Below are 23,631 nucleotides of genomic sequence, written 5' to 3'. Positions count from 1 at the left end.
AAACACCAGACTAAAACGGAACCTAACCTAACCCCCTAAGTCTCCCTGTCCGCCACTACATTTTTTTAAACTTGGCAACACCGTTTAGAGTGCCGGCTAGTAAAAGCATATAAAAAGGTCCAAATGTCCCTGGCCGCTGCCGCATCTGTTTTAATTGTGTCCAAGTAAAAACCGTACTACGTTGCCAAGTGGCTTTTTGACCGCTTAACAATATATTTTCGGGAATATTTTAATAGGACGCCTCTGATTATATCTAATGCGACGGCAACTGTAGAAGGAGAAAGAAATAGTTTTAAAAACTGCGTCATTGATGATGCGGTGGCCTTTTCTCATCTGATTCGAGCTCTATATATTAGTTTGTCTGTGGTACTACAACTTTCATTAATACGATTTTTCAATCATATCAACCGTACAGGCGCAAAAATCAAAACCGTTTTCCCATGTTAACCTCCTATGTCCAGGGTGCTCTTGGACACCTGGTATACGTCTTTTGTTCCCGAATGATAGGTGGTTTTTTCACACCAGCAGTGCGAAAAAGTATTACTTTCCGAACTTATTTCTGAATGTCGTTCAGGAAAAAAATATTTTTGAAATCCATTTACTATAATAATTATTTTTTTGTTCAAACGGACGTGAAGTAGGTACTCACTTCACGTACAGTTTAGCGGCCGTGAAATGCACTTTTACGGCCCTACGGCCGAAAAAATACAGGGAAAAAATAAATTAACAATCACTATGTCACCGTCTACGCTTATTATTGCTTGCTGGTTACGATTTCTCTATGTGACCACTATGTGCACCAATTACAGCAGTACACACATTTATATCAGTACAGCAATCTTCGTCTCCCAATTTTATTTTTGCGTAAATGAAAAAAAGGAAAATATTTCTGACAAGAGTCAGTCTATTATTTAACGTCCCATCAACAATGCATAACCAGCAAACTTAACGATAAACGTCACCGTGATTGCAAGACCCTTCTCATTTTATTTATAAAAAATTAAGAATTTCTAAATAAATATCGTTTGAACAAAAAATCTTGTGTACACCTCGGCCGTGAAATAATTTTTTCGCCCTCAAGATTGTCGCCAACCATTTCACCGGCCTAGGTATACAAATAACTATTGTTATACATTTGTTTTTAGGTAGTTTAAAAAAATAAGTTTTGAGTTTGTAATATTATGTAATAATTTATAAAAAATATACTATATGCAAGGTAATATTATTATCTATTCTATTTGGAAGCGCCCAGATTTAAAGTCCTAGGTATAACGGTTTTTACTATTTACACAAAATATTAGAAGAAAAGAGTTTGGTAGAGTATTATTAAATTTGAATGTAATTTCATTCAAATTTAATAATAAATACTCTCTCTCTAAATTTAATCTCTATGATTAGGACGTATCAGTCAAGCGCAGGTAAAACGGGTGCATCCGGCGGAATGTTCAATTTGTGCCTCAAATGGTTGGCCTCCCGTCGTCGATATCTTGCCACTTTTTGGAGTATAGTGTATTTTTCAGATAACGCTTCGTACTCCTGTCGGTAAATATCCGTGTTGTCCCGCTAAAAAACAATACAAATTTTTGTTAAAAAATAGTTTTTGTTAATAAGCCAAACGTTAATTAAGCTCGGAACAATATAAAGATACAACAATCTCACCTCTTCTATTTGACACGCTTTATCGACAAGTTGAACCGATTGCCGATTCCCGCAGCGACCGGTTGGCGATTCCTTATGCAATTCTAAAAACATACATTTGTTAATAGTTTTTAGTTATTTATAAAAAAAACTAAAGCTAATAAATACATTGATTAACAGTACCTATACTAAATGTTTAGGTTGAATTGTTACAACACAAAATACCAGTGGCTTAGCTAGAAATAAACTTGAATGTGTTACAGTACTTGTTGCACCACAGATGAATATTTCCGACACGGTAGTCATTTAAGGGCAAATATGCCAATATAATTTCTCGAGCTAATTTCTACTTCGTCATATTCAGATTCAGGATAATTGATATAAATTAAAAATGGCGATCAATCATTCTGAGGCCATACAAAACAGGAATTTAAAGAGAATTGACGACAAAGAATCGAACAAACTGCTATCCCCTGCAAAGTTTTATGGATTTTTTGAACAAACTAACTGAAGAAATAAGTACTAAAAACAATGATGTGAATATTAAAAACTTTAGATTTTATGAAAATGATGCACAATCATCTAGAAAATAAATATCCAGAAGAGGAAAAGCGGCCAATAAATGTGCGATAATGGCGCAAGTATAAACTCTGGACACACTAAAAAATCAAATGCAAACACTAACTCAATTCAAATGTGTTTATCTCCAATATATGGAGCCAGTTTGATAAATCTATAAAAAAGACGTTTCCTCCGAAGCCCAGACCAGCAGCAATCATCATCCCATGCAAAAGGATTTTTCCAAAAACTGAACAAATCTTTTTTTTTAAATTATCGAATTACCGTTTATTAATACCACTTTGGTTCCATAACGTGACTTACCGGTAAACGTGTTTCGCAGATCTTCGCTTCCAGGTGATATGCCTCTTCGTTGATCATGAATTGACCGTCTTTTGATCTTTCTTAATTGATCGGGCGACAAAGAAAGACAGTCTGATTGGGGAGGCGTTGCCGATCGTTGCCGTCTTGCTTCACGTAATTCTTCTTTCAGTTTTTCCACTGTTTCGGTCGTTTTCAGGTTGGTTTCCGTTAAACGGTCGATGACGGCGCCTTGCTGCCGGCATTTCGTTTCGTAAGCATTATGTGATGCTTTCGTCCTTTTCAATTCTCGCTTCAAGTCGCTATTTTCATTTATAAATGCACCTGTTCAGTTCAGAGAAGAAAAATAAAATTAAATGTGAAAATAGTTACTCTTGAGCAAAAAATACATACAAGATATGGATATGCAACAACAAGACAATAAAAAAAGATTACTTTTTCAGACTCTAAAACACCTTTTCTACGTGCAGGCATAAGTAATTATGAAATGAGTACTCGTTATGTGATGTGGATGACATTCTTCAAAATTGTTTAGACGCGTCGATATATGGGGATAGTCTTTATTTTCTACGCTCCCTGGATATTATTCAAAATTGACAAAAATGTCTACTTGGGTTATTGTATTTTTTACTAGTTCAAAAGGATTCAAATCTGGTCATCTGTGAGGTTTACGAGTAAATTTTTGAGACTGAAAATAGTCAAAAAATAGGATTTTTGGACTAATGTATATGTGTTCAAGTTTTTAGATTATAACTAGTGTAAAACTGATCATTCAATTCAAACTTTTTTTTATTCAATTAAATACTGGTAACAGTCCGAATTTTCGAACTAATTTAATTCTAAAAATTAGTGTTCAAGACTAATATCGTAGCATTTAATGCCAAAATTGTTTAATTTCATCAATGAAGAGTCTGAAACTTAACTTTTACTATAAAAAAATAGTTTAAAATTCGATTTTTTAGTCTTAAAGCACAGTGAAGCGTCTAGCAGTCAATTTAATACTGACAAAGCGTGAAATGGCATGTTTAAGCCTATGGAAAATGTAAAAACATTTTTTTAAGTCTGATATGTCAAAAACTTGGTCAATAACCCTAAAACTCGATTTTCCAAACTGAAAGCAGTTTTAAAGCCCTAAAAATAGTCCAGAGTTCAAAGACAATAAAAAGTGAAGTAAAAAAACTTGAAAAGTTAGTCTTCAAGTCAATTTTCATGAATCTAATGTCAATATCCTGTATTTAAAACTATTTTCAAGACTGAATTAGGCAAACTTACTTCATATGCAAATTTTAAGCTTTTGATGTCAGTTTTTATTGGTTCAGAGTCACTTTTTGGTGTCCAAGTCAATTTTCAAGGTGGAAATGTATGAATTTGTAGTCAAAAATTCTAGATAAAGTAGTTTTTCATGGCTACATTTCAATTTTCACTACTAAAGTTTTTCAACTTATCTGAAAACTATAACTACTGACTACAAAGACAGTTTTTAAGCCTCTCAAGTCAATTTAAACATTTTCCAAGTCAATTTTCAAAACTAGTCTTTCAGTTTGTCTGGAAACTATGAAAACTGGCTCCAAAGACAATTTTTAAGCCTCTCAAGTCAATTTTCACCATTTCAAAGTAAATTTACTGGTTAATAAGTCAATTTTCAAAACTAATATCTTTCAATTTGTCTGGAAACTATGAAAACTTGCTACAAAGACATTTTTTAAGCTTCTTAAGTCAATTTTCACCGTTTGCAAGACAATTTGTAAGTTGGGTTGGGTTGGTTTTGGGTCTTTGAACGTAATAACTCAATTGTCTTGTAAACAAAGAGATAAAAGAGAGTAAATATAAGAGATACTTATATTATCAAATTGAACAAGTAAAGCAAAAAAAACTGAAATTTTTTAAAAATAGCCATTGACGTAGAGAATAAGGCAGAAAAATTAAAACCATCTTTCTGTATTTACACCACTGGACAGTTTCGACAAACGTTATTAACATCACATAATGAGTATTAACTTCATATGTATTTGTTCTAAATTTAATTAAAATTGCTCCAACGGTCTGACAGTAATGACAAGAAACCGATTTTTTAAACTGAACTTTTATGATCTGTATTTTCCTAGAGAAGCATTTTTCAGGAAAATGACGTAATGTATGTTAACTTATTTTTTGATGGGCTATTGAATGGTAAATTATTGACATTTAAAACTGGACCACCCTGTATTTGGTGAACAAGTAACAAAAACCCAATAATCAACTGGTCTGACATAAATGAATTAATAAAATAAAAATACAACCAATTCTTACCTGTATTAAAATCATCAAAAATATGCTCGAAAGGGGAATCTTCTTCGGTATCACTTTGATCTAGTGTGGTCACGTTATTATCATATTTTTCTTTAAACGGATCGCTTTTCGACAATTTTTGGCCCAATCTCTGTATTTCTCTGTCTTTGTCCGCAAGACATTTACGTAAATGACCCAATTCTCTGACTTCCTGCTCTTTAATGGTATTTTCTTTCTTCATTTCTGCAAGTTTCCTTTCTAGAACATCACTTTCCTTATTTGCCAAGTGTAATTTTGACAACTCTCGGTCTTTAGTAATGATGACTTGATTCGCGTTCTCGAGTTTTTTTAACCACTTAATTTCTTCCATCTTGTTGGAAATCAATTTCTGCAATTCCGATAGCTTTTCCTCTTTATCGCAAAGATTTAACCGCAAATCAATTACATCCTGCTCTTTAATGGTATTTTCTTTCTTCATTTCTGCAAGTTTCCTTTTTAGAACATCACTTTCCTTATTTGCCAAGTGTAATTCTGATAACTCTCTGTCTTTAGAAATGATAACTTCATTCGCGTTTTCAAGTTTATCATATAAAGTTTGTAGTGTTGCGGTCAATCGGTCAATTTCCTCCATTTTGTTGGAAATCAATTTCTGCAATTTCGATAGCTTTTCTTCTTTATCGCAAAGATTTAACCGTAAATCAATTACATCCTGCTCTTTAATGGTATTTTCTTTCTTCATTTCTGCAAGTTTGCTCTCTAGAACATCACTTTCCTTATTTGACAAGTGTAATTTTGACAACTCTCGGTCTTTAGTAACTATGGCTTGATTCGCGTTCTCGAGTTTGTCGTTTAAAGTTTGCACTGTTGAATTTAAGCTCTTAATTTCTTCCATCTTGTTGGAAATCAATTTCTGCAATTTCGATAGCTTTTCTTCTTTATCGCAAAGATTTAACCGCGAATCAATTACATCCAGCTCTTTAATGGAATTTTCTTTCTTCATCTCTGCAAGTTTCCTTTCTAGAACATCACTTTCATTATTTGACAATTGTAATTTTGACAACTCTCGGTCTTTAGTAACTATGACTTGATTCGCGTTCTCGAGTTTGTCGTTTAAAGTTTGCACTGTTGAATTTAAGCACTTAATTTCTTCCATCTTGTTGGAAATCAATTTCTGCAATTCCGATAGCTTTTCCTCTTTATCGCAAAGATTTAACCGTAAATCAATTAAATCCTGCTCTTTAATGGTATTTTCTTTCTTAAGCTCTACAACTTTCCTTTCTAGCACCTCAGCTTCCTCATTTTTCAATTGCAATTTTGACAACTCTTGATCTTGTAGCTGGTTGATTTCATCGTTTTCTAGCTCAAAAACACCAAAATCCTCTTCTATAATCGTGCCTAGAAACCCTGGGGCGTTATTTTCTTGATTTGCTAGAAGCCTTTTTAAGGTCAAGAGATGCTCCTTAGTATCTCTAACTTCGCTCAAAATTGTTTTTTGAGTAAGCTGATAGTTGCAGTTTTCTTCTCTAAGCCGAGCCACCAGTTCTTGATAATCGTCGAAATGTTCTCTAAAACTTTCCCCAGTAAATTGCCGTTCCAGGTTGGTAAATTCTTTCAACCTTTCATATGAAACTTCCAATAGTTGCTTTTCCAGTCGAAGTTTCGCTGGAGGAGTAACTGCAAGCATTGGGCTGGATACATTTTGTTGATTCTGGGAATGACTCCACATAGTGTGACGTCGTATTTTTTGTACACTGCTAGATCTTTTGGAATCTAAATCAGTAAACAGCCGAATGTTGGAAATTTTTCCGTTTAAAGCGTCAATTGTCCGTTCCTTTTCCAGTTTTTCCAAATACAATTTTTCAATTTCGGACTTGTAATTATCACACAGGCGCTCGTATAGTTTCAGCTGATCTTTATCAGTGACGCGTCGATTAACTTCCGGTCGATTTTTCACCGTTTTGGCGCGCTGCGCAAACTCCAACGTGGACTTGGTTTCGTCGGACGCGGCCACAGTCACCGTGGCTATGATTAAAGTTTTCGAATTTCCCCCCAGCGAATGTTGCAGCAGCCTCGTCAATTTGGAATCTCGATAATTGACAAACGTATCGTTTTCGCTTAGACGACGAATTACCAGGGCAAGAGTTGTTAGTGACTTATTGATGGACACGCCTTCGACCTGGCGACTTCGGTCCATGGACATTTGTCCCACACGTTCTGAACCGGCTAAATCAACTAAACTCAGCACTGATTCGGTAAGAGATCCTTCCGATGCTTTACATTGTGACTGAATAACCTAAAATAGAGTGTAGGTGATAGTTACAACATAAATGTAAAAACAAAAAGCAAAAACATAAAACATAAATTTGAATTCAAAAACTTTTAAATATCATATTTTATACTACTACTAAAATAGTATGTGTTAAATAGTATATGTTAAAATAGTGGATGTTATCATCAACAATACCACCATAACTGATTATGATGGGATTTTACAAATTTTCAAAAAAACAAAACAAGTTTTTTGGAAATATTGAAAATACCATCTCAAGAAAAAAGTGGGATAGGAACATGTCAACCGTTTTACTCTATCTTCAATCGTTTTCCTGCTACAACCTTCCAAATATTACAATGTTTAATAGTCAGTATCTGAAAAATGACAACATTCAGAGAGAAACTGATTAGAACAAAAATTGTCTAAATTCGACAACAGAATCAAGAAATAGCATTAGTTACTAGGGTTGTTGATTCCATGCACCATTTACTTTTAGTTCATGCACTTTAGAAAGTTTTTTCAGTTTCCTCTAGGCTGTATCCGGTCTATCTGTTGGCATTTGCCCACCAAAGCCATATTTATAATTTTATGAAGAATTTCAATTTGTAAGTGATCACCATATTAATGCTGCCCATTCTCACTGTTAATTTGTTTTTCAAAAACTCAACATTATTAGGATTTCAGGAGTTATTTCATGGAAGACATTGATAATTCTAATTTTCATGTCTTCTGTTATTGTAAGAAAAGATTTATAAATAATATTTTTAAGAAAAAAAACCTGATGATGATTCTTTTGTTTATTGTACAGGGTAATTCAAATTCGACCCTCACCATTGGGATCTCGGAAACCATAAGAGATACGAGAAAGTTTAAATTGGGGCAAAGTTGCGCAATTTAAAGCTCAACCAAATGCTGTTTTAAAATTTTTGATTTTCCGAGTACTTCCGAAGATATCCGAAAAAAACTGAAAATTTGATTTTTTGTTTTTATTTATTTCTAACCTTATTTGAAGAGATATCCCAAAACTAAAAGCATCTTTTCATTGCCACTTTTTCCTAGCTATTCGATGATGGATACAAATTTGCCACACGACGTTTCGTTTTCTGTCAGTCATCATCAACTTTCTTTTTTCTTATGGGCGCCATATTGGATTTTTAGCCCACCAAATAGTACGTTTTATTCTGATTTTAGTGATGTATAATAACTTGTGATTTGCTTCATAAATAACAAAATAATTCAATAAAAACTATTTTTACTTTAGTTATTGGCTTTGAGTTAATGGGCCGTTTTAAAAAATGTCATTATTTGACAGTACTTGTCAAACACGATAATTCGGATGATCATTAGAGCGTCAATCATAGTTAAAAATGTATCTAGAAAAGAAACCCCCGCAGAAAATGTTATTATTATACAAGCATTGCTGAACTATTTAGGTTAATCAGAAAAAGAGATTTGTTAGCATTATCTCTAACTTAAAAGGCTTATTTATGTTTCCAAGAGAAAGATCATCATTTTAAGAACTTCATTTTTTGCCAAATTTCAATTTTTTATAATGTTAAGTGCAAGTTTATAGTTATTTATACAGTAAGAGACAAACCATTTTTTATTCATTCATATTTATTCGAGTGAATAAACCGGTTTAAGTCACGTGTCTTATACAGTATTTTATTAAATTTCGACTTCTTATATTAAAAAAAAAAAACTAAAATTAGTTCTATTAAATTTGCACCGCGCCCCGTAGATGTAACATTGATGTTTGTTTGTTTACATCTGTAAATAGGCGAATGTCATTCAGAGTGATTTAATAGTTATTTATACAGCAAGTGACTTAAACCATTTTTTATTCACGAAAAGAACAACTAGGTCCACAAGCGTAGCGAGTGGCCTAAGCTCTTCGAGTGAATAAACCGGTTTAAGTCACGTGTACACCTTTGTTAACCCCATTGATTTGTTAGGCCCATTAACTCAAAGCCAATAACTAAAGTAAAAATAATTTTTATTGAATTATTTTGTTATTTATGAAGCAAATCATAAGTTATTATACATCACTAAAATCAGAATAAAACGTACTATTTGGTGGGCTAAAAATCCAATATGGCGCCCATAAGAAAAAAGAAAGTTGATGATGGCTGCCAAAAAACGAAACGTTGTGTGGCAAATTTGAATCCATCATCGAATAGCTGAGAAAAAGTGGCAATGAAAAGGTGCTTTTAGTTTTGGAATATCTCTTCAAATAAGATTAGAAATAAATAAAAACAAAACATCAAATTTTCAGTTTTTTTCGGATATCTTCGGAAGTACTCGGAAAATTGAATTTTTTAAAACTGCATTTGGTTGAGCTTTACATTGCGCAACTTTGCCCCAATTTAAACTTTCTCGTATCTCCTATAGTTTCCGAGATCCCAATGGTGAGGGTCGAATTTGAATTACCCTGTATATATTTTATCAGATGACTTAATACTTGGTAGATACATATTTCATGTTTCAATTGAAAAGAGCATACAATTTTACCTAAAACCTGACGATTTTAACATTAAATCTTCATTTGCTAATAATATGCAACAAGATAACCAGTTCTGTCATGTGGTATGCCTTATACTTTATTGCTATTTATACAGGGTGATTCCAAAGTTGGGGCTTTCCTTTCACCTACAAATAGGGCTTCAAAAAATAAGTTTTTTTTTCCTTTGACGCTTTTTCGAAATATGAACAATAACGAAGATACAGGGTGTCAAAGTTTTACTGAAAAAAAAAAACAAAATAGAAAATAAGTTAAATTTAATTTTAACTAACTACAAGTTATTCCTTATCAACAGACATAAACAAAAACAAAAGATTTCAGCCGCCTTTGAACTAAGTTTTAATAATTTGACATTTTAAATTAAAACAGCATTTAATTTTAGGCACGCATTAAGACGGTTTTTATTTTTTTGAAATTTCCTTTCCACGTAGCTACTGACACCTACAAAATTTTCTCTAATTACTTCAAGTGGTTTGGCCAAAATCATTAAATTTTGATTTTTTCAGTAAAACTTTGACACCCTGTATCTTCGTCATTGTTCATATTTCGAAAAAGCCTTATTTTTTGAAGCCCACTCGCAGGTGAAAGGAAAGCACCAACTTTGGAATCACCCTGTATACCAAGGGCGTTAGAGGGAACATATTGTCCTGTCCCTCGGGCCATAGGCCCTTGGGCTGTTTCGGCCTGATGGACATTATACTCTCCCTAATGCCTGTGGTGCATACAATGCTTTATGTTTCACCTAATTCATCATTATTTACTGTTTCTGGCATTGAAAAGTAAGGTATACCTTTACCGGTTTGTTGTTTAGTGTTTATTTTACCTGAATGATGTGACTTTGATAGCCCTGTCAGTCAGAGAAAATGGCAAAAGTTGGACAAAAATATAAAAGAAAATGCAGCAAAAGCTAACTATACTTTATTACCTAAAAAGTCAAGAGTATCCTAAGGTAGGGAATACGTAGTTTTCATGGCATGAAAATGCCATTGCTAATATTAAAAAAGGTTTGAGGGTGTTATGATAACGCCCGCCTATAATGCCCTCAGGTTGTTATGAACACTAATGGCGGTTCAAGTTAAGATCGCAGCGCAATTTGAACTAAAATCGGGCAACCCATTCCTAACCTAACATTATAAATAATATGACACTGTCACTTCATATTTATGAAACCCAGTGCTAAATTCCTAACCAAATATGCCAAAATCAACGTAGACAAACAGAAATGACAGCAGTTATGCCCAAAACTGTTTTCATAACTGATAACCAGAGGGAGAGGGAGTATCTCTTATCTTGAAACACCAATAACCTACACCATTTCCAAGGTATAATGTATTCATAAAGGATTAAAGCTATTAATTTGGTAATGACAGAACAATATTTCAAAATAAATTAAAAAGAATATATATACCTATAAACATTAAAGATCTCATTAAAAACAACAGCCTCAAAGATCAGTTAAATCAATTACCTCAATTTCAAGTCCCATATTAAAACCACACTAAATTTCATCTACCTAATTCTAATTTACACTTGAAAATAGGTATTATGTCTGATAAAATCCCTCTATTTCCTTATTATCAAGTTATTGTAGTACTGGTAGTTCTAGTACTACTAACTGTAATTAAAATTACATCTTTGGGTAGACTGTTGATCAGACCTTTTACAGACATCCACTGTACCTAATAATATTGCAAATACTTACCAATTTCAAAATAGTGTGTGATCTACTTGACCTCTCATTCATATCTGTACAACCAATTTTCCTAGTTTTCATGCCTCGTTTCATTAAACTAAAAAAATCATCCGGTGTATGAATAACCTCCTCTTGTGCTTTCTCCACATAAACCTGTTGGTTGTAATCTTCACGAACTTTCAAGTCCATACCATTTACATTCAACAAATCATTCACCTTCTCATTGTAAATTTCCAAATAGGAACATCTAAATCAAAGATTACAGATATAAAAATGACATAATAGGACTGGGATTACTTACCTCAAAAGAAAATCTCTGGAAGAGTCATTGTTAATAAAATTAAAAATTTCGTTTACTGCATGGGTAATTACTCCAGGATTATCTTTTGTACCCACAACTGTGTGAGTTTTTCCTGAAGATGTCTGGCCATAAGCTAAAATGGTAGCATTAATACCTTCCAGGCAGGACAAGACTAGAGGTTTGACAACTGTGTGATATAAGTCTGCATTACTTTGATTTTCATTAAATATATGATCTACAAATAAAATTAAATAAAGGTAAATGAGTTAAACATAAACAAAACTAGTCAAACCAAATATATAGGGATCTCCACTCAAACCATTGGTCTGAACAATAGATTTTTCTTTAATTTCCCATAAAGGTTCCAGGTTCTCCTTTTTTTCTCTTTCAATGAGAGGCCTCACTCTTACAGCTATTTCAATGTTACTCATGATTGTTGTTATTTGGACAAATTTTAAGTTCTACAATGCTAACTAGAAATTATTTAATTTTATTAGGATAAGATAACCACAGATAAAATATTAGTGTTGGGCATAATAGATTGAATTGAAATAATTACTTTGAATTAATCAAATGATTATGAATGAATCATAGTGCAAAGCATGGGCTATAATTAGTACTTATTCACAATCAAATGAATGGAAAGAATAATAATTGCTTTTAACTAAAGATTTATTTGATGGATTATAAAATAATAAGCAGAGGTTAACCACAAACAGCCTAAAGTTGAAATACTTGAAATATACAGGGTAATTCAAATTCGACCCTCACCATTGGGATCTCAGAAACTATAAGAGATACGAGAAAGTTTAAATTGGGGCAAAGTTGCGCAATGTAAAGCTCAACCAAATGCAGTTTTAAAAATTTCGATTTTCCGAGTACTTCCGAAGATATCCGAAAAAAACTGAAAATTTGATTTTTTGTTTTTATTTATTTCTAATCTTATTTGAAGAGATATTCCAAAACTAAAAGCACCTTTTCATTGCCACTTTTTCTCAGCTATTCGATGATGGATTCAAATTTGCCACACGACGTTTCGTTTTTTGGCAGCCATCATCAACTTTCTTTTTTCTTATGGGCGCCATATTGGATTTTTAGCCCACCAAATAGTACGTTTTATTCTGATTTTAGTGATGTATAATAACTGATGATTTGCTTCATAAATAACAAAATAATTCAATAAAAACTATTTTTACTTTAGTTATTGGCTTTGAGTTAATGGACCGTTTCATAAAATGTCATTATTTGACAGTACTTGTCAAACACGATAATTCGGACGATCATTAGAGCTTTTAGAGATTTTACCTTAGTTAGCTTTGAGTTAATGAGACGTTTTATGAAGATTACTTGGTGTACACGTGACTTAAACCGGTTTATTCACTCGAAGAGCTTAGGCCACCAGCTACGCTCTGGACCTAGTTGTTCTTTTCGTGAATAAAAAATGGTTTAAGTCACTTCCAATATAAATAACTATAAACTTGCACTTAACATTATAAAAAATTGAAATTTGGCAAAAAATGAAGTTCCTAAAATGATGATCTTTCTCTTGGAAACATAAATAAGCCTTTTAAGTTAGAGATAATGCTAACAAATCTCTTTTTCTGATTAACCTAAATAGTTCAGCAATGCTTGTATAATAATAACATTTTCTGCGGGGGTTTCTTTTCTAGATACATTTTTAACTATGATTGACGCTCTAATGATCGTCCGAATTATCGTGTTTGACAAGTACTGTCAAACAATGACATTTTTTAAAACGGCCCATTAACTCAAAGCCAATAACTAAAGTAAAAATAGTTTTTATTGAATTATTTTGTTATTTATGAAGCAAATCATAAGTTATTATACATCACTAAAATAAAGTACTCGGAAAATCAAAATTTTTAAAACAGCATTTGGCTGAGCTTTATATTGCGCAACTTTGCCCCAATTTAAACTTTCTCGTATCTCTTATGGTTTCTGAGATCCCAATGGTGAGGGTCGAATTTGAATTACCCTGTAGATAAGGCAGTAGAAAAATGAAAATAAGGAGAGTAATAAATTAAAATTAAATTATTGCAGAGCAAAATAAAAATAATTGCTATTTATGTAACCAGTTACGAAAAGATCGATTTTGTGTAACAAATGAATGTTTGTAGGGCGAGCGCAGCGAGGTCCTACAATTTGAATGAGTTACACAATAAGACATTTTCGAAACGTGTTGCATACATCATTTTTTCTAATTTTGACCAAAAAGCGGTAAAACCATCTTTTAAAGTGATTTAACACAAATATTCACTTTCATAGCACCTTGTATAAACTGTGATAACGACATGTTATGATGGATGTCGCCCATATGTTTTTACGGAAATGCATAAAAACAGGGAGTGATGAGATGAACTTTTTCTAATTTTGGCATATAAAGTGACACTTTTCAAAACTGATTAGAGTGACAAAACGTTTTACTTTATGTAACTAGTTATGTTATTTTAAATATAACACCCTATATATTATTACATATTTGGATTCCTCACAAAATTCTGACCAACTTTTGTATAGAATGCCCTATGCCTATCTCTAGCCGTTTTCGAAATATTTGATGTTTTTCCAAAAAAGTGACAGTTGCAACGCTCAACATATTTTTGTATTATGTTAAAACCGTATTTCATTTTGCAATAAAACTTTGGGTTATTGTAAATAAAGGATTTTATTAAACTGAGGGTGCGTAATGACTCATTTGTATACAGGGTCGTCAAAAAAAAATCATAAACTTGCCACTAAAAAAAATGAAAAATCTCAAGTTTTTTAAATAGAAACCCACATTTTTTATGACGGAATCATTTTGAGCATTAAAAATTACTATAAGTTTCAAGTTACTTGCCTATACCTAAATCCAACCCATTTCGTTTTATTTGAGAATAAATATTTTTTATTATAAAAATTCCAGATTTCTTGAAAATTTCTCTCTCTAATTACGTGTGCATTTATGTCACACCAGTATATGTCTATTGAACATTCCATTTTTAGTGAATTTGGCCTCGTCGGTCCAAATAATATTATTCAAAAACAATTCATCTCCATAGTCACTTTTTTGGAAAAACATCAAATATTTCGAAAACGGCTAGAGATAGGCATAGGGCATTCTATACAAAAGTTGGTCAGAATTTTGTGAGGAATCCAAATATGTAATAATATATAGGGTGTTCTATTTAAAATAAGAAAGTTGTGATCGACTTCCAATATAAACGGAAGTGCAACCATCTTGAAAATATTTTAGTTGGATTGGGCATGCCCACATCAGTATCCTGCCAAATTTTCAAAACTCTCCTATTTATACTTTTTCCAATATCAATCGATGTCTTTCGTCGTGGGACACCCTGTATACTAGTTACGAAAAGTAAAACGTTTTGTCACTCTAATCAGTTTTGAAAAGTGTCACTTTATATGCCAAAATTAGAAAAACTGTTTTAATTTTTATTAGTAACATATTTAGGTACATGAGTTGAATATTATACAGTGCGTTTTTTTTAACGCGCAATATAGGATTTTACGTGTTAAATTTTTAAGCCCTTGTTAGACCATGTTGTTTTGGAACTACAAGTGTAAAACTTGACGGGTGTGTGTTTAGTACCCTGAAGCTTAAGTAAGTTTACCAATTCGGTCTAAAAAGTGGTTACAAACTAAGGAAAAATAATCTTTTTTCGAAAAGATTTTATCTTTTCATGCTCCCTGTATGCATGGTAGTTGCTTGTTGTTTTTGATACTGGCAGGGCAGGTAGCAGGTAGAGTGACTAGTTAGTTATTTATAACCTCAAAAGGGCATTTTATGATCGTTTGGGATACTGTTTGGTTTAAAACAAAGGTCACTTTGAGCAATTTATTTTAAAAAATACTTCTTCTGTACTTAATTCTTGATATAAAGTTAATATTCGCATTTTGACCACCCTGTTTTACTTTCTACACCAAATTTTACCTGCTACCTGCCCTGCAAGTATCAAAAACAACAAACACCTACCATACATACAGGCAGTATGGAAAGATAAAATCTTTTCGAAAAAAGATGATTTTTTGTGTGTTTTTATTCAGTTTTTAAACCGAATTGGTAAACCTACTTAAGCTTCAGAGTACAAAATAGCCACCCGCCAAGTTTTACACCTGTAAATCTAAAATGACATGGTCTAACATGGGCTTAAAAATTTAACAGGTAAAACCCTATGTTGCATGTTAAAAAAAATGCACTGTATGTATAGGTATAAATTAGGAATTTACATTTGTGGTCAAAACTAGATATGATCCAAATTTTTTGCTGAAAGCAGGTTCCTTTTTAAGTTGATCCACTGGTTTTTGAAAAGATTCTTTGGTTCACAATCTTTTATCTCAATGTTTGGAATGAAATGAACTATGGAATAAATGATTATATTCAATATTTGGCTGAAAATTTGAACTTTGAACTTTCAGTGAATGAATAATGTATAATATTTTGATTATTCCAATGATTAGTTTTATAATAATCGAATGAGGGATCATTCTGCTATAATCCAAATTCCAAATATTTTGATTATATCATTCATAATCACCCATCACTAGAAAATATTATGGTACAAATGTTCACTCACCTACAGTCTACCATGTACTAATTGCAAACTTTTAAAAAACCACTACACCAGATTATATTGCACTTTCAACTTGCTTTAATTACTAAAATACTTTATCTTTATCACAGATCAAGCTGTAAACTGCGAGTAATATTTTTTGTGTTAATTTAAAATCTCAATAGCTTTAGTTGTCCTTAAAACTTGCTGGTGTTGGAATGGATTGAATGTTGAATGGAATAGGTACAATGATGGAATTTAAAAAAGTGAAAAAACGGCCTTTGGAGGTAAATGGGGTTATAAAAAAAATTGACAAATGACTTACATAGAAATGTCTCCAATGTCATGTCAATGTCTTAAATGTCAATTTACATACATCAAAACAAAGCCCATAGTAGAAATTGAAAATGTATTCACAATAATTAATATTATTATTTTATCAGCTTCTAGATTGTTACTATTTACATTAAACGTGTAAGGGTTGGTCGACAGTGAATGTTTACCGCATTTTTAAATTTGAATCTACCTCACATATTCCAATTAAACAAGCCTTTCGGGAAAAATCCGGGAGCAGGTTTAATAAGTGAATTTCTAATTTAAACAATACTCAAGTGTTAAATAATTAGTAAAATACGGTACCAATGGCTACACTTTTTGAAAGTTATGAACAGCAATATTCTTCTTTAACAGCTGACATAACTGCTCACATTGGTTTACTGTCAGCCTCTGCTTCACGTAAGTATGTCAAGGCTTTTTGTGACTTGTAACTGGCAATGTTCTTATCCCCTAATCATAGAGTTATACTCAATGGTGAGAGCCTTATGTTTTTGTCGTAGAAGATCGTCGACAACTGATTTCCAAAATAGAAAAACATGTGGAAGAAGCACAGGAACTGGTAACTTACACTTCACCACTACAACTAGACCTGGACATTTTTTTAAAATTGTAGTCTGGATTTATTTGTAGCTTGAACAAATGGACTTGGAAGTCAGGGAAGTGGAACCATCAAAAAAGCAAAGGTGCAAAACAAAACTTGAATGCTATAGAGCCGAGTTGAAAAGACTCACTCTGGAGTATATTAAGGCTAGAGCAGTAAAGCAGGAGTCCTTGTATGACAGTGCTGAGGATGTAGACATTCGAATATCTATTGATCAGAAACAGAGATTACTTGACAATTCAGAGACACTTGAAAGGGCGGGAAGGAAACTGAATGATGGTTATAGAGTGGTGATTGAAACTGAGGAGATTGGAAATCAAGTTATGAGAAATTTAAGTGAACAGAGAGAAACAATTCAAAGATCTAGAAATAGAGTAAGTTTGATTTAAACGACTTGAAATTTTGTTAAAATTGTTTTTTTCAGTTGAGGGAAACTGATGAAGAGCTAAATAGGGCATCTAGGATTTTGAATGCAATGATTATGAGAGTAATGCAGCAAAAGGCTGTACTGTATATTGTTGGTGTGTGTTTTGTTATTTTCATATCCTTGGGCATTTATATTAGTTATGCAAGGTAGGCAAATAAGTAAAGTAGCATATAAGAACCTAAAAATTTGCCATTGTACCAAAAATTATACATTTTTACCTGCATAGTCTGCATAGAAAAGCTATAATTTGTAGTATTCATAATTTGAAGTAATATTAAGTGAAATTATTAATAGTTTTCATCTTTACAAAAACAAATTAGAGAATTTTAGGTGTAAATTGGAAATTAAGTTGTGTTTTTCCATGTACAATTGTTGGGGTATTAGAAATAATTAGTTGTAATTGTTTCTAATCAAATAATAAATAGAAAATAATGAGCCAAAATTATTTTATGTGTCAAGGTAGTGAAATTTTATTGTAACATGAAAAATGCATTGAGGCTTGTTAGGAAGCTGAATCTCCACCATGAATAAAATGGTTTGTTTGTCCTCCAAACTTTATATTGACTTGTTAACAATGAGATTTGACATTGACATTGTCTTTGGCTGTATGACATTTGACGTTGTCAAAAAAATTGGATCAATTTATTGTATTGTTATTTTACATAAAAATGATTATTAAAAACAAATTTTCATTAAAAATGGAATAACTACTAATTACAAGTGTAACTCCAATCGGTGTTTATTAGATATGTGGTTTGAAATGCGTGGACAAAGTGTTATTCAGGAGTTTTGTGAATTCTTGCTATAAATAGTGTTTTTAAGATGACTGATCCTTTTCAAAACGGAACTGGGAGGATTTTCTTCCTCAATGAATCTCAAGCAGCAGGCTTAGTTCAAACAGGTATGTACAGTACAGAAAATGTTGAGCCTGTATACCAAATCTGTGTGCATATTAGGATTTAAGATTTTGCTCTTAATTTGTATTCTTCTCCATATTCTTTTGGTCAGTGATGAATAGCGATCACAGCAAGCAAAGTACAACTTGGATCTTTGATTACAATATCTATAACAGTGCAAAGATTGCTCTGATGTTGGCTGGGTTCAGCTTCACAGTGTTTTTATATTGCTTTACATTTTAAGTAAGCCTGTTGGCATGTACACCCTCTGGGTGCCTATCTCAGTGCCTATTCTCGAAATGAGGGGGGGAAATGGAGAGAAAAGTATGGAGAAAATGACAAGAACCTGTAGTAGCCAGCTTCTTGTGTCACATTCTATTCACACTTGTATTGACTTCTGCTCCTTGCTTTCAAGAAGTATGGTCCAGGTCTACCTCCTCTGAATGTTAATTATTGTCATTAGGTATATGTATTATTACAGGTTCTATTTCTTTGAGATTATTGAGTAGAAAAATTACTAATTTTAACTTTAATAATTAAATTATATCATTTTAATTAAATGTAGGTATGTAGCTCCTTAAGTAGGTATGTCTTCTGGGTGATATTTTTAAATCTATGTTATATATGAGGTTATATCCTTGGTTGAATTATTGATTCTTCAGTCAGGTATTCTATAAAATATGCTAGAAATTGACTCTACTAGTGTTCATCAGAAAACTTTACTAGATAGTGCTATTTATTTTATTTTCATTTTTAATGCTATGTGTTACCATGTTAATCATACAAAATTTTATTTAAAAATTAGTGTATTTGATTTTATAATAAGCTATATGAACACGTTCTAAAAGTTATATAAGTTTTTATAAATTTTACTAGTTTTTGATGAAATCAGTGACAGATTGTAGGTTTAACTAGTTCTACCAAAAAACATTAATCACTTTTGCACAGAGAAAAGAAAAAAACAAATTTTTTAGGCATTTTCTTTCTTATGGAACTTACCATACTAAACACAAATGCGCTGTGCTTTTTACAACAAAAAAAACATTGTTTTTCAGAGATATATGAGCATTATTCAAGTTTTTGAGGGTCAAACCAGTTTGGAAAGTTATTATTTATTGTATTCTCTGGTTTCATGCTAGACCTTATTCCAAGCTTTATCCATTCACCATAGAAGTAAATAAAATTAATCCTTCTTTATTAATTTGGTTACCTTAATGGAGTTAGTAACTTTTCATATCAGAAAAGCTTATAAAGTTTTCATTAAAATGACTTTTTTTTGGGATTTAATGAAATAGTTAAGCAGTTGTGGGATTTGTAAGGCTTGCAGAATCCACCAAATTATCAGGAATAAATCTCCAACACTCCAATCGAAGGTTCTCTACAGTTTTAAATTCAAATTATGTTTTAACTCCACTTCCAAACAATACAGTCTTTGTTGTTTGTTTTTATTGAATAATTCCTATTTGATTGATTGAATTGTGTAAAACTGATTTCAAGTACCAGATGGTCAAGAGTTTTAGTCAGGTTTTGATAGTCCAATCAGCCATAAAATTACTTTCACATCCAAAAATGGAGTCCACTTTTATGCGTGGTTTATGTAATTCATCCATATGCGGGGATTAAATTCGACAACCGTTATTAAGGTGAATCACAGTTAATATACACATTACAAGATACTCCCATATGCATTAAGAGCAAATTGATGGTCGCAACGTCTGTTGACGTCAATTTATTGAAATCATTAAGCCCAACAACGTTTTAATGACTGCAGCAATCAACTTTTTAAAGATGCAAATTCGGCTTTTCTCGAGGTGTCTGTAGCTCGGTCTGTAGACTATGACTGGCTTAAGTGTAGGGTTTGTGGTTAGCTGTTAGTTAACTCAACCTAAAACCGGGTTATTTTATCTGGACCGGAATTATTATTAATTGGGCTCGAAAATTATGATTAATAGCGGGCCGGATAAACGATCCACTTTTTTGTATAATTCGATGGTCAAAACTGGTAGCCACAAGAGCTCCCGTTTTGTGTCGGAATATATGTTATAATGTTGTGGCGTGACCATACAGTTTTGGGCTCATCTCATAAATTTACATTCATATGTTTCGCAGACACATTTTGCCTCAATTCTTGCAGCAACGAAAATATTCTATATGGTGGCTTCTTGTTGCATTATTTAATCTGATAACCTTGCCTTGAGGTATAGAAACTGGTTGTAAAATGCATTCAGTTTAAGGTTGGTTACCTCGTCACCCTTAGGGCATCCTCTAAAGTAAGTTAATACTTTATCTTTTTCCATGCATATCATATGTCGCCGTTTTTAAGGTCTTAAATTTGATTCTTGAATATTAAAGTAGTGATTCATCAGTTTTAGTTTATTAGGAAACTATAAGAAAATTTCAATACAGTTTCTAGTTTGTGGATCTGATTTACAAGTGTTTGTGTTTGTTCAACGTGCAGAACAAGACTCGTGTACATGCAAGATTAGAGCTATAAGGTTACCAGTGTTCAACAGAAATATCTGATTTCTTACAAAGTCTGAGAAACACAGAGCCAACTTGTACTTGCCTTCCTTTTTGGTGCTTACAGATCTCAGGCTGCGTTCCAAATTACTATGATAACAAAGTTCAGTCCAATTTAGTAGTAATTCAATTTAAGAAGTATGAGCATAATAAGATTTTTTTTCAAATATTCTATATTTTTTATTTGGATATTATGATGCTTATGTACAATACAACAATGCACAAAGTGACAACAGGACAACTATTGCTTCATTCTTCCGTCATCCGTGCAAAGCAATAACTTACCATTCATTGGTCTATAACTTACTAGGTCATACTTTTTGAACAATGTAGTTTTTTAGTAATTTTTTTTTTTATTTAAAATTATAGGAGACTTCCATTGAGGCGTTGAGAGCAAAAGTGGCCCAAACTGCCATTATTTGTCTTTTCAAAAATAATAGAGAAAAAAATGTAGGTAAATCGTTAAAAATGATAATTGTGTGCATTTGGAACATTATGTTAGTTATTTATTTATAATTGTATTAACGCTCAATTATGCATTATAAATATAAAACCGAGTATAAAACAGATAGCTTGTTTTCATTTCATAACGAGAAATCTTGAACGTAATCAATGACTCTGATTGGATACAATCAAGTTTGACAACAATGTGATCGCATATAACGATTGTCATGCAACAAAACAAAAACGAAAGTCAAGAACGAAGCTCTTGGAATGCGTTGAACCATAAAACATGGCACCTCTATCCGACATTGGCATCACTGAATACCGTCAACGACGACATAAAAAATGGAGGTAAGAGGCGAGATTTCGTCTCGCCCGAGCCATCTTATTCTGAGATCTTTCAGTGTGCATAATCGAGCATATATACAGAGTGAATGCAGTTCGACTCTTTTGAAAAATTGGTTGTATCCTCCTACAAAAGGTTTAATTTCGTGTGGTGTCCGATTTTTAAAGATTAAGTAATCCAATTTAACATTGGATTATTCTTAAAGTATATGGTCATGGAGAATAAATCCGTGTCTTGCTTATATGCACCGACCCTGTAGGGTCGGGGTCAGGATTATAAAAGAGCGACCGCGAAGGACAAGCGTGACAATGGGTTCTTCGTCCCTTAGCCTGCGGTACCCGCGCATTCGTTTCGTTTAATTTAAACCGCGTCAAATGTAATGCCCTACCCGACCAACAAAAACGCCGGTCTTCTCACCCGAAAGTGTTATCGTCGGAAATATCACCGAGAACAGACAGAAATATTTAAAACCAGTTTTTTAACAAATACTTTTGCTTGTAAAACAAGCCGCAGACGGTCATTTCCGCGACGTTTCAGATAACCCATTCCAAAGGTTTTGTTTAGCTTTTTTTGTTGTGTCCAAGTTGTACACTTTTTTGATACTACTTCAAATTCAGCTATGCAACTTGTTACATGTTTGTCATTTTTCTTCTTTTTCACACTTTTGTTAGACAAAATACAATTGAATATCGATACAGAACATATCAGTCAAATGGACCTAGAATTTATCATAGAATCGGAACTTTACAGATGAGAAATAATAGTCTTGCTGTTCTGTGCAAAGTGTCTGTGAAAACTAGGTTATTCTCCAAGTAAGACTATGATTTTTGAAATGTGGTTCCTGAGAGTGACCTGAATAATTCACCGCAAAAACCACCTTTCTAACTCATTTGGTTAGATATTGATTTTTTCAGTTTGGGTGTTTTTTTTGCTTCTTTTGTCATTCCAGCTCGTTGAAAACCCTGAAGGACCTTAAGTAGGATTATTATTTTTAATATGTCTTTCCTGAGAGTGAAAACGCGGGGCATGGTTACAGAAATAACAATACTGTGCTACGCGGATGACACAGTAATTATATCAGAAAACGATGATGAGCTGCAGAGACTACTTTATCAATTCTACCTGACAGCAAAACGCTACAATATGTGGATTGCGATAAACAAGACAAAATCACTAGTTGTAGCAAAAGAACCTAGAAGATGCAAACTAGCTGTTTACGACGAAATAGTAGAACAGGTGATGTCCTTCAGATACTTAGGGGTAGAAATAACCTCCCATCAAGACAGGAGATCTGAGGTAAAGACTCAAATAGATAAGGCCTCTAGAATAGCCGGATGTTTGAAAGAAGTTATATGGAATAACCAGTTCTTAAAAATAGAAGCAAAAACCAGAATACAGGGTGTCCCGCGAGGTAAGGGACAAAATTTTACTATGACTTCTTTAGGTAAATTTGAGTCGAAAATGTCCTATGAACATGGGTCCGCAAATGCTTCCTTACCAAGATATGATTTTTTTAATTTAATAGTGTTATTGTGCCAAAAACTACAATAATGCCGAAAAATAATTTTATTTAAGAAAAAAAAATTTATATTACTGTGAAAATAACTGTTTACAATAATTGATCAAAGTGTCCACCTTCACATTGTAAGCATAGTCTAGCTCTTTTAATGATGTGGCTGATAGCTTTCCCAATAACACAAGATAATACTATTAAATTTAAAAAAATCATATCTTGGTAAGGAAGCATTGGCGGACCCATGTTCATAGGACATTTTCGACCAGAATTTACCTAAAGAACTCGTAGTAAAATTTTGTCCCTTACCTCGCGGGACACCCTGTATAGGTATAAATCATGCGGGGTATGTAATATTTCCGAACCCTTTGAAGAGTGCTATAGTTGTACCCATTTTTAAGAAGG

General features: G+C 32.7%; 3 protein-coding genes across 5 annotated transcripts in view; 2 read left to right on the top strand and 1 right to left on the bottom strand.

Annotated features, from left to right (window-relative positions):
• Positions 1–1,163: 1,163 nt before the first annotated feature.
• LOC145740323 (uncharacterized) lies at positions 1,164–16,408 on the bottom strand. Of its 2 annotated transcripts, none has more exons than XM_081995798.1 (8): positions 16,168–16,408; positions 11,865–12,045; positions 11,573–11,807; positions 11,281–11,518; positions 4,807–7,078; positions 2,521–2,841; positions 1,660–1,742; positions 1,164–1,563 (listed from the first exon to the last, which is right to left on the bottom strand). In XM_081995798.1, exons 2-8 carry the CDS (start codon positions 12,001–12,003, stop codon positions 1,405–1,407), a joined length of 3,447 nt encoding a protein of 1,148 aa, XP_081851924.1. In that variant the 5' UTR covers positions 12,004–12,045; positions 16,168–16,408; the 3' UTR covers positions 1,164–1,404. The 2 variants fall into 2 exon arrangements, with proteins under 2 accessions (XP_081851924.1, XP_081851925.1); XM_081995799.1 differs by having other exon boundaries at positions 11,865–12,041.
• A 106-nt stretch (positions 16,409–16,514) lies between these two features.
• Positions 16,515–17,949, top strand: Vti1a (Vesicle transport through interaction with t-SNAREs 1a). Its single transcript, XM_081995889.1, has 4 exons — positions 16,515–16,878; positions 16,980–17,038; positions 17,110–17,454; positions 17,505–17,949. Exons 1-4 carry the CDS (start codon positions 16,785–16,787, stop codon positions 17,655–17,657), a joined length of 651 nt encoding a protein of 216 aa, XP_081852015.1. The 5' UTR covers positions 16,515–16,784; the 3' UTR covers positions 17,658–17,949.
• Positions 17,950–18,142: 193 nt separating this feature from the next.
• Positions 18,143–23,631, top strand: part of tkv (serine/threonine receptor kinase thickveins) — a 112,409-nt gene continuing 106,920 nt past the window's right edge. Inside the window, exon 1 of one of the 2 annotated variants that reach the window (XM_081995843.1) lies at positions 18,143–18,408. In XM_081995843.1, coding sequence (XP_081851969.1) covers positions 18,330–18,408 — 79 coding nt within the window. In that variant the 5' untranslated portion in view covers positions 18,143–18,329. The remainder of the gene's footprint in view (positions 18,409–23,631) is intronic. The other variant, XM_081995844.1, reaches the window with a different exon arrangement.

This window comes from Ips typographus, linkage group LG1 (assembly GCF_016097725.1).
Source record: "Ips typographus isolate SLU linkage group LG1, UJ_Ityp_2.0, whole genome shotgun sequence".
Lineage (NCBI taxonomy): Eukaryota > Metazoa > Arthropoda > Insecta > Coleoptera > Curculionidae > Ips > Ips typographus.
This window is presented reverse-complemented; position numbering and strand designations above follow the sequence as displayed.